The 12,124-nt window shown below is 43.7% G+C and overlaps 1 protein-coding gene across 1 annotated transcript; it reads left to right on the forward strand.

Annotated features, from left to right (window-relative positions):
* The first annotated feature begins 412 nt into the window (after positions 1 to 412).
* Positions 413 to 11,907, forward strand: mycbp (MYC binding protein). The gene is made up of 5 exons (XM_059983232.1): positions 413 to 2,086; positions 2,868 to 2,940; positions 5,692 to 5,740; positions 6,307 to 6,436; positions 11,032 to 11,907. The coding sequence occupies exons 1-5, from the start codon at positions 2,072 to 2,074 to the stop codon at positions 11,074 to 11,076; spliced, it is 312 nt and encodes a 103-aa protein (XP_059839215.1). The 5' UTR covers positions 413 to 2,071; the 3' UTR covers positions 11,077 to 11,907.
* Positions 11,908 to 12,124: the final 217 nt, after the last annotated feature.

A 12,124-nucleotide genomic window follows, 5' to 3' on the forward strand; every position in this document is an offset into this window, starting at 1 on the left:
TGTTACTGGGACTGTGTTGGTCGATGGTCTGTACTGATCATGTTACCGGGTCTGTGTTGGTCGATGGTCTGTACTGATCATGTTACCGGGACTGTGTTGGTCGATGGTCTGTACGGATCGTGTTATTGGGACTGTGTTGGTCGATGGTCTGTACTGATTGTGTTATAAGATCTATGTTAGTCGATGGTCTGTACTGATCGTGTCATTGGGACTGTGTTGGTCAATGTTCTGTACCGATTGTATCACCAGGACTGTGTTGGTCAATGATCTGTACTGATCATGTTACCGGGACTGTGTTGGTCGATGGTCTGTACGGAGCGTGTTATCGGGACTGTGTTGGTCGATGGTCTGTACTGATTGTGTTATAAGATCTATGTTAGTCGATGGTCTGTACTGATCGTGTTATTGGGACTGTGTTGGTTGATGGTCTGTACTGATTGTGTTAGCAGGACTGTGTTGGTCGATGATCTGTACTGATCGTGTTATTGGGACTGTGTTGGTCAATGGTCTGTACTGATCTTGTTACCGGGACTGTGTTGGTTGATGGTCTGTACTGATCGTTTTATTGGGACTGTGTTGGTCAATGGTCTGTACTGATCGTGTTATTGGGACTGTGTTGGTCAATGGTCTGTACTGATCGTGTTATCGGGACTGTGTTGGTCGATGGTCTGTACTGATTGTGTTATAAGAACTATGTTAGTCGATGGTCTGTACTGCTTGTGTTACTGGGACTGTGCTGGTTGATGGTCTGTACTGATCATGTTACTGGGACTGTGTTGGTCGATGGTCTGTACTGCTCATGTTACTGGGACTGTGTTGGTCGATGGTCTGTTGTGATCGTGTTCCCGGGACTGTGTGGGTCGATGGTCTGTACTGATCGTGTTACCGGGATTGTGTTGGTTGATGGTCTGTACTGATCATGTTATTGGGACTGTGTTGGTGAATGGTCTGTACTGATCGTGTTACTGGAACTGTGTTGGTCAATTTTCTGTACTGCTCATGTTACTGGGACTGTGTTGGTCGATGGTCTGTACTGATCGAGTTATTCGGACTGTGTTCGTCAATGGTCTGTACTGATCGTGTTACCAAGACTGTGTTGGTAGATGGTCTGTACTGATATTGTTACCGGGACTGTGTTGGTCGACGTATGCACTGATCATATTACTGGGACTGTGGTGGTCGATGGTCTACACTGATCGTGTTCCCAGGACTGTGGTGGTCGATGGTCTGTATTGATCGTGTTCCCAGGACTGTGGTGGTCGATGATCGGTACTGATCGTGTTCCCGGGACTGCGTTGGTCAATGGTCTGTACTGATTGTGTTATAAGAACTGTGTTAGTCGAAGTTCTGTCCTGCTTGTGTTACAGGGAGTGTGCTAGTTAATGGTCTGTACGGATGATGTTACTGGGACTGTGTTGGTCGATGGTCTGTACTGCTCGTGTAACTGGGACTGCATTGTTCACTGGTCAGTAGTGATCGTGTTACCGGGTCCATGTTGGTTGATGGTCTGTACTGATCGTGTTATTGAGACTGTGTTGGTCGATGGTCTGTACTGATCCTGTTACCAGGACTGTGTTGGTCGATGATCTCTACTGATCATGTCACCGGGACTGTGCTGGTCGATAGTCTGTACTGATTGTGTTACCGGGACTGTGCTGGTCGATGGTCTGTAATGATCATGTTACTGGGACTGTGTCTGTCGATGGTCTGTACTGATCATGTTACTGGGACTTTGGTGGGCGATGGTCTGAACTGTTCGTGTTCCCTGGACTGTGGTGGTCGATGGTCTGTACTGATCGTGTTCCCGGGACTGTGTTGGTCGATGGTCTGTACTGATCGTGTTCCCGGGACTGTGTTGGTCGATGGTCTGTACTGATCGTTTTACTGGGACTGTGTTGGCCGATGGTCTGTACTGATCGTGTTCCCGGGACTGTGTTGTACTCTAAGATTGCGCGTGCGCGCACTCATCATCTCTGCGCTTGCGTTGCTCCTCCGGTCGTCATGGAAACGTTGAGTCGCGGAACCGCCGGTGCGTCTTGGAACGTGTTGACGTTACCGTCAGAGGAGGAAGATGGCGCATTACCGGGTGAGCAGGCAGCGTCCGCCGCGATACCGACGGGGACTCGACACCGACATAGGGGAAGATGAAGAGGGCTATGGAGTGGTGTCTGGGGCGGGAGTGGTCAAGGGTGGGAGAGGGAGTGGGCTGGGTAAGTGGTCAGTGGTGGGAGAGAGGAAGAGTGCTGAGGTGTAGGTGGTGGGAGTGAGGCAGAAGGTTGGGGTAGTGGTTAGAGAAATGGCTGGGTAGTGGTCAGGGTGGGGTAGAGGATTGGGGAGTGGTCAGGGGTGGGCGTGGAAGCGGGCTGGTCAGGGGTAGGATAGGGCAAAGAGATGGGAAAGCGAGATAAGGTGGGGCAAGGGAAAAGCAGAAGACTGATGGGAGAGAAAGTGAAGGCAGAAGAGGAACGAATGGAGAGGAGGAGTGTATAGGGACAAGTGGAAGGGGAGGAGGAGAGTGGCTGAAGAAGTATGCAGGATTGAGGAGAGGAGGGAGTTTGTGGCACTGTGTAAAGGAGGTGACCCCAGTGAGTAGAGGGTGTGGTAGATGCAAGAAACGGTAGGGGTGTAGAAACCCTTAGAAGGGTAAAGGATGGGGTAGAGGTTCAAAAGGTACAGAATGCGGAGATAACATTGAAGAGAGGAAGGTGTGGAATAGATAAGATGGAGGATATTTAAATAGAAGTTAGGAGGTAGGTAATGTGGTGAGGAGGTAGGTGCTGAAGGAAGGGGTTGGATGGTAGGGAGTGAAATGGTTGTGGATGTAACTATATATTTGTGAGATATGCATCCCTCATTATCATCACTAGGCTGGCGATTCTCGAAGAGAACAATTTCGAAGATATTTAGAAAAAAGTGGAGTGTTGGATGCACTTACTAAAGGTAAAAACTGAAGATAGTTTTAGATTGTCAGTTTTGTTGATATGAGATGAAATTAAGCAACATAAATTGGAAAATTGCCAGCAGGCATTTTGTTGTTTTTCGTAATTCTCAGCAAGCGTGCATTGAATGGTCAAAACAAAGCTTGCATGAGATTGAGGAAATGGAGATGAATATTTTTTTAAATGGAGGGATTTTGGGTATGAATCTGTTAGAAATATAAAAACAATTTAGCATCTTTGTTAAAAGTCAAACAAATGTGGGATGGAGACAATGCTTTTGATGAATGTAGCAGAATTATTGGAGAGCCAGCTTCCTCACCCTTGTCACATAGGGCTATACCTTTTAACATTCGGTTGTGAAGAAGAGAGTTATCTGTAAAGGTGTTCTTACTTTCTCATCGGCATCCGAGATTGACAATATTACACGGTAGTCTATTTAAAGTATTATTAAAAAGTGTTGACACGCACCCAGGCCCATTGTAACCTCTGAAGCCTGGAAGAGTCTCTGTTTCAGGATTTTGTGAAATTGCATTTGAAGCAGTTGCCCCTTAAGTCTTGGCTGCATTTCAAGTCTGTGCTCCTGACATGAAGTGACAGGGAGGATATGCCAGTCACCATGTCAGACCATTTCTGGACCCACTCAAATCAGCTTTTCACAGGTCCAGACAGTGTACCATGGAAGCTCACTGATCCCCACTCCTGAATTAGGCTAGCAGTTAGCACAACACTACTACAGCATCAGCTGTAAGACTGACGTTTGATTCTTACCATTGTCTAAGGGGTGTATGTGTTCACTCAGCCACTACATGGGTTTCCTAGAAGCTTCAGTTTCCTCCCACATTCCAAAAATGTATCGTCAAAGTTAGTGAGTTGTGGCCATGCTGTGTACAGCATAATCCTCGCTGATTTGATTTAATCCAAATGATGCATTTCACTGTATGGTTCAATGTACGCGTGACAAATAAAACTTTGAGTAATTCTGTATACTGTACTGAGAGATAATAAATCAGCCATGATGGAATGGCAGAGCAGATTTGATGGACTGAATGGCCTAATTCTGCTCTTATAGAACATAGCACATTACAGGCCTTTCGGCCCACAATGTTGTACTGACCATGTAGCCTACTCTAGAAACTGCCCAGAATTTCCCTGCTGCACAGCCCTCTATTTTTATAAGCTCCATATACCTATCTGAGAGTCTCTTAAAGGACCCTGTTGTATCCGCCTCCACCACCTTCGCTGGCAGTGCATTCCACGCACCCACCACACTCTGTGTATTTAAAAAAAAATACTTCCCTAACATCCCCTTGCTACCTGTTTCCAAGCACTTTAAAACTATGCCCCCTCGTGTTAGCCATTTCAGCCCTGGGAAAAAGCCTCTGCTATCTACACAATCAGTGTCTCATCATTTTATGTACCTCTGTCAGGTCACCTCTCATCCTCTGTCACTCCAATGAGAAAAGGCCAAGTTCACTCAACCTGTTCTCTTAAGGCACACTCTCCAATTGAGGCAACACCTTCTAAATCTCCTCTGCACTCTCTGTATAGTATCCACATCCTTCCTGTAATAAGGTGACCAGAACTGAACACAGTACTCCAAGTGGGGTCTGATGAAGGTCTTGTATAGCTGTAGCATTACCTCATGGCTCTTGAACTCAGTCCCACGGTTGCTGAATGCCAACACACTGTACACCTTCTTAACAACATTGTCAGCCTGGGCAGCAGCTTTGAGTGGCCTCTAGACACAGACCCCAAGATCATAGATCCTCCACACTGCCAAGAGTCTTACCATTTATATTCTGTATTCAAATTTGACCTACCAAATTTGACATTCACATTTATCTTGGTTGAACTCCATTTCCCAATTCTCAGCCCAGTTCTGCATCCTATTGATGTTGCACTGTAACCTCTGACACCCTCCAGACTATCCACAACACCCCCAACTTTTGTGTCGTCAGCAAATTTACTAACCCATCCTTCACTTCCTCATCCAGGTCATTTATAAAAATCACAAAGAGCAGGGGTCCTAGAACAGATCTCTGCAGAACACCTCTGGTCACTGATCTCCATGCAGAATATGAACCATCAACACAACCCTTTGCTTTCTGTGGGCAAGCCAATTCTGGATCTACAAAGCAAGGTCTCCTTGGATCCCATGCTTCCTACTTTCTGAATGAGCCTTGCATGAGGAACCTTATCAAATGCCATACTGAAATCCATATACACTACATCCACTGCTGTACCTTCAATGTGTTTTATTACATCCTCAAGGAATTCAATCAGGCTAGTAAGGCACTACCTGCCCTTGACAAAGCCATGTTGAATGTCCCTAATCAGATATGTCTCTCCAAATGCTCATAAATCCTGATTCTCAGGATCTTCAACAACTTGCCCACCACTGAAGTAAGACTCACTGGTCTATAATTTCCTGGGTTATTTCTACTCCCTTTCCTGAACAAGTGAACAACATTTGCAACCCCCCAGTCCTCTGGTACATCTGCCATCCCTACTGATGATGCAAAAATCACCAGAGGCTCAGCAATCTCCTCCCTTGCTGATCCTGGTGACTTATCTAATTTAATGCTTTTCAAAAGCTCCAGCACATCCTCTTTCTTAATGTCTGTATTTCTTGTGTCTTTGATCTTATTTACTTTATTAGAAAATAAATCAGTTCCTAGTGGTGTCATTTATGTATCTGTTGCTTCAGCCTTTGAGCAAAGTAATACAAAATGGAATATGCTTTATTTTTCAGTGCTGGTTGCTCTCTACGAGGAGCCGGAGAAGCCTAATAATGCAATGGAGTATCCTTTATCCCAGATCTTTCAGGCAACATTAAGTAGAGTTTAACTTACGAGCAGGGTTTGCTTGAATCCAGTCCACAGTAAAGGGGCTTTGTTTCCACTATCTTTAGAGAGAATTTGTGCTTTGCACCCTATCTATTCTCTACACGAAGGGGCTGTCTGTCCATCTCCCTTTTTTAAAAAAAAGAGCAATGTTTCTCCAATGCACTCCATGTAAAAAGGGTTTTCTCCTCAATCTCCTGCTTGTAGAAAAGGCTGTGATTTCCTTTAATTTTGTCGGCTTGCTTATTGTGTTTTGATTTTTTTAATCTTCAGTTTTTCTCTTTTCCTATAATTCATGCAGGTGAACTGATTATGATTAGTAATGTACAGAGGCATTTTTACATTTTGTATACAAAATAAGTCTATTTTCATATTCCATTAGTACTGACTTGCAATATTAGATGAGCTCACTCACCAGGTTACTGAGTCTACCCATACATGCAATTTCACACATCATGCAGGTGGGATGCTGTTACAGTTTCATTGTATTAACAGGTGCATTGTGCATTTCCTTAACTTGTTAGTTTCTTGAAACAGCATTTAGGATCAGCAGGCCCCGAGACTGCAGATGTGGAAACACTGCGACTTGAAGTGACAGAACTGAGACAGAAATACGAGGCCCTGCTGGAGGAAAATAAGGAATTAAAAACCAAGGTAATACTTGTCATTATATGGTTTCCCTTGAAACGATTCAGTATAATAAAACCGTTGAATACGTCCACTTACCTTGCACCATTTCCTGGACGTAGTCCAATATGTTTCCTCCCTTGTTGGACTGGAAATACAATGATCCTTAAAGATTGCCTGCCAGTGTATTATTTTCTTCATTATCCTTAGGACAGTACTGGCTTTCCCCTCCGTGGATGCTGCTCGACCCAGTGGGTTTCTCATACAATTGCTGCCACTCCAGAACAAAACCTAAAACACTGGAGGATCTCAGTAGGTCAGATGGCATCTCTGGAGAGGAATAAATAGTTGACTTTTCAGGTCGAGACCCTTCCTTCATCCGGATTGGGTTTCAACAGAGACCTGATAAAAGGTCCTGGCCAGCAATGTTGACTGTTTATTGGTTTACATAGATGCTGTTTGACTTGCTGAGTTTCTCCTGCATTTTGTGTGTGTTCCTCTGAGTACCTCCAGCTTTTTGTGTGTAGCTCCAGATATACAGCATCTGTAGTCTCTTCTTTCTATTGTCATTTCTACCTGGGTAGAAATTGCAGATAGAATAATGATATTCTGTACAACAAGCTAGAGGAACTCAGCAGGTCGGGCAGCATCCGTGGAAACGAGCAGTCAACGTTTTGGGCGGAGACCCTTTGTCAGGACTGAAGAGGGAGGGGGCAGGTGCCCTATAAAGAAGGTGGGGGAGGGTGGGAAGGAGAAGGCTGGTAGGTGCCAGGTGAAAAACCAGTAAGGGGAAAGATCAAGGGGTGGAAGAGGGGAAGCAGGGATAGGCAGGAAGGTGAAGAAGGGAAGTAAGGGGAAAGCACTATGGATAGTAGAAGTAGAATCATGAGAGAGGTGATAGAAACATAGAAAATAGGTGCTGGAGTAGGCCATTCAGCCCTTTGAGCCTGCACCGCCATTCAGTATGATCATAGCTGATCATCCAACTCAGAACCCTGTACCTACTTTCTCTCCATACCCCCGATCCCTTTAGCCACAATGGCCATATGTAACTCCCTCTTAAATATAGCCAATGAACTGGCCTCAACTGTTACCTGTGGCAGAAAATTCCACAGATTCACCACTCTCTGTGTGAAGAAGTTTTTCCTCATCTCGGTCCTAAAAGGCTTCCCCTTTATCCTTAAACTGTGACCCCTCATTCTGGACTTCCCCAACATTGGGATCAGTTTTCCTGCATCTAGCCTGTCCAATCCCTTTCGAATTTTATACGTTTCAATAAGATCCCCCCTCAATCTTCTAAATTCCAGCAAGTATAAGCCTAGTTGATCCAGTCTTTCTTCATATGAAAGTCCTGCCATCCCAGGAATCAATCTGGTGAACCTTCTTTGTATTCCCTCTATGGCAAGAATGTCTTTCCAAAACTGCACACAATACTCCAGGTATGGTCTCACCAAGGCCTTGTACAACTGCAGTAGAACCTCCCTGCTCCTGTACTCGAATCTTCTTGCTATGAATGCCAATATACCATTCGCCTTTTTCACCGCCTGCTGTACCTGCATGCCCACTTTCAATGACTGGTGTACAATGACACCCAGGTCTCATTGCACCTCCCCTTTTCCTAATCGGCCACCATTCAGATAATAATCTGTTTTCCTGTTCTTTCACCAAAGTGGATAACCTCACATTTATCTACATTAAATTGCATCTGCCATGAATTTGCCCACTCGCCTAACCTATCCAAGTCACCCTGCATCCTCTTAGCATCCTCACAGCTAACACAGCCACCCAGCTTTGTGTCATCCACAAACTTGGAGATGCTGCATTTAATTCCCTTGTCTAAATCATTTATATATATTGTAAACAACTGGGGTCCCAGCACTGAGCCTTGCAGTACCCCGCCAGTCACTGCCTGCCATTCTGAAAAGGTCCAGTTTATTCTCACTCTTTGCTTCCTGTCTGCCAACCAATTCTCTATCCACATCAATACCATACCCCCAATGCCGTGTGCTTTAAGTTTGCACACTAATCTCCCGTGTGGGACCTTGTCGAAAGCCTTTTGAAAATCCAAATATACCACATCCACTAGTTCTCCCCTATCCACTCTACTAGTTACATCCCCAAAAAATTCTATAAGATTCGTCAGACTTGATTTTCCTTTCACAAATCCATGCTGACTTTGTCCAATGATTTCCCTGCTTTCCAAATGTGCAGTTATCATATCTTTGATAACTGACTCTAGCATTTTCCCCACCACCGATGTTAGGCTAACTGGTCTATAATTCCCCGATTTCTCTCTCCCTCCTTTTTTAAAAAGTAGAGTTACATTAGCCACCCTCCAATCCTCGGGAACTAATCTAGAATCTAAGGAGTTTTGAAAAATTATCACTAATGCATCCACTATTTCTTGAGCTACTTCCTTAAGCACTCTGGGATGCAGACCATCTGACCCTGGGGATTTATCTGCCTTTAATCCCTTCAATTTACCTAACACCACTTCCCGACTAACATGCATTTCCTTCAGTTCCTCCATCTCACTAGACCCTCGGTCCCCTACTATTTCGGGAAGATTGTTTATGTCCTCCTTAGTGAAGACAGAACCAAGGTAATTATTCAATTGGTCTGCCATGTCCTTGTTCCCCATGATCAATTCACCTGTTCCTGACTGTAAGGGACCTACATTTGTCTTAACCAATCTTTTTCTCTTCACATATCTATAAAAGCTTTTACAGTCAGTTTTTATGTTCCCTGCCAGCTTTCTCTCATAATCTTTTTTCCCTTTCCTAATTAAGCCGTTTGTCCTCTTCTGCTGGACTCTGAATTTCTCCCAGTCCTCAGGTGTGCCGCCTTTTCTGGCTAATTTGTATGTTTCTTCTTTGGACTTGATACTATCCCTAATTTCCCTTATCAGCCATGGGTGCACTATCTTCCCTGGTTTATTCTTTTGCCAGACTGGGATGAACAATTGTTGTAGTTCATTCATGCGATCTTTAAATGCTTGCTATTGTGTATCCACCGTCAACCCTTTGAGTATCATTTGCTAGTCTGTCTTAGCTAATTCATGTCTCATACCTTCAAAGTTATCCTTCTTTAAGTTCAGAACCTTTGTTTCTGAATTAACTATGTCACTCTCCATCTTAATGAAGAATTCCACCATATTATGGTCACTCTTACTCAAAGGGCCTCGTATGACAAGATTGCTAACTAACCCTTCCTCTTTGCTCAATACCCAGTCTAGAATGGCCTGCTCTCTAGTTGGTTCCTCGACATGTTGGTTCAGAAAACCATCCCACATACATTCCAAGAAATCCTCTTCCTCAGCACCCTTACCAATTTGGTTCACCCAACCTATATGTAGATCGAAGTCACCCATTATAACTGCTGTTCCTTTATTGCACGCATTTCTAATTTCCTGTTTAATGCCATTCCCAACCTCACTACTACTGTTAGGTGGCCTGTACACAACTCCCACCAGTGTTTTCTGCCTCTTAGTGTTATGCAGCTCTACCCATATCAATCCCACATCCTCCAGGCTAATGCCCTTCCTTTCTATTGCGTTAATCTCCTCTCTAACCAGCAACGCTACCTCACCTCCTTTTCTTTCCTGTCTCTCTCCTGAATATTGAATATCCCTGGATGTTGAGCTCCCATCCGTGGTCACCCTGGAGGCATGTCTCTGTGATCCCAACTATATCATAGTTATGTGATAGGTTGGCACAGGTTTCCAGAGCCTTATCAAGTATTCCATCGGGACCTTCTGCCTTGCAGGGGTTCACTCTCTTTAAAGACAGTCTAACATCAGCCTCTGAGATGGAGATCTTAGGGTCATCAGGTGCAGCAGGGATCTTCACAGCTGTTGTTGTGTTCTCCCTTTCAAAGCGTGCATGCATAGTTGAGTTCATCTGGTAGTGGAGCATCGTTGCCATTTATACTGTTGGGTTTCGCATTGTAGGTAGTAATGTCTTGCTGACCCTGCCAGAATTGCTGTGCATCTGATATTGCCTCCAGCCTCATTTGAAATTGTCTCTTCACCCTTGAAATAGCCCTCTGCAAATCATACCAGATTTTCTGGTACAGGCCCGTTTGCCAGACTTGAATGCCACAGATCTAGCCTTCAGCAGACGATGTTCCTCCTGGTTCATCCACGGCTTTTGGTTTGGGAATGTACAGTAAATCTTTGTAGGCACACACTCATCCATACAGGTTTTAATGAAGTCGGTAACAACTGCAGCATACTCATCCAAATTCAAAGCTGAATCCCTGACTATAGACCAGTCCACTGATTCAAAGCAGTCCTGTAGATACTCCTTCCCTTTGCACATTTGGCGAGTGATTTTATGGGATCTCTTTGTTTTGTGGCTCCTGTAAGGAGGTGAATCTCACAATTGTATAATGTATGCATCCTTTGGTAATAAATGTACTTTGAACTTTGTGTTCTTTTTGTAGTGTTACCTTATTTTACAGGGGATGTGGGGAGAGGTCTGACTGACCTTAATCTGTCTTACAAGGAGCTTTGCAGAGATTCCAGGTTTATTACCAGATAACTGATAACATAGTTCTGTTGCAGAAATCAGCTGTGGAAATATTTGGTAATGCACTAATTAGTTTCATTTTGTTACCCACAGCTTGCACAGTTCGAGTCCCCCAAAGAGGAAGGGCAACCTGAATAAGTCAAATCTATCTGTATCATTAGAAGAATGGATGAAAGGAGTCTGAGAGAGCACCTGGAAAATTATATTAAATTTGGAGAATTGATGTGTACAGTGGATGGCAGCCAGTCTTTCAGGTTACACATTGCAAATTTATCAGCACTTTCAGCTGACTCTTCCCAGTGATGCTTGTTAGCTTTTGTGAGCAGAATTTTGGTCTAAACACAATAGTGGGACAAAATAAATTACAATTAACTTAAATGCACTATTAAACCCTGCATAAGAAGTTTGATTCTGAAGTGACCATTAAACGCAAGATAAATTTCAAACACTTTCATGACTGCTTTAATCTTTGATTGGCAGTTTGTCACCAGACGGACAATAAAATAGCTTTCCCTTTGAGCAAATAAGTTTGCTTTTGCAATCTAGAGGAAAGCTGTAATGAGCAGGTTAGATTATATTATGAGCAGGTTATGTTTCCTGTTAGATTTTGAACAGGGAGTGGTGGACCAAAGCAGGTTACCAATTATTTGAAAAAGCATTTGGCCAATAAATTCTGTTCAAAAGCCAAAATGAACAAGTATCTCCATTGTCCAGGACTTCAAGGAAGTCAAATCTGAATACAATATTCATGTTGGAAGATTTCTTGTTAATCAGCAGTCTGGATTAGAGTTTGCAGCCGGTGAATAGATGCCTTTGAGCAATGAGTCTGGAGTAGCCCATCAAGAACCACGTATTTATCTGAAGAAAACAAAACTTTGACTGATCTTACAATTCTTCCACTATTTCTAGCTGTACAGGAGTCCAACTTTCACTTTTGATACTTACTCAATAAACTTTGTTTGCACATCATTGTTCTGTTTATTCTTAAACGTACAGCAGTGATCAAAGGAAGTTTTTGTTCCAAAATGACAGATGATTGGAAATAACAGCACAGAATGAGATCACCCTCCTTGTGCAACTGTGCTACCTCTTCATTTGGAATTGTCCAATTAGTCACTCAATCCTTTCTCCATTCATTGCCTCTGGCTGGTTTATTGGGTGGGTTACAGTGGTGCTATCTGAAATT

This window comes from Hypanus sabinus, chromosome 10 (genome assembly GCF_030144855.1).
Source record: "Hypanus sabinus isolate sHypSab1 chromosome 10, sHypSab1.hap1, whole genome shotgun sequence".
Classification (NCBI taxonomy): Eukaryota; Metazoa; Chordata; class Chondrichthyes; order Myliobatiformes; family Dasyatidae; genus Hypanus; species Hypanus sabinus.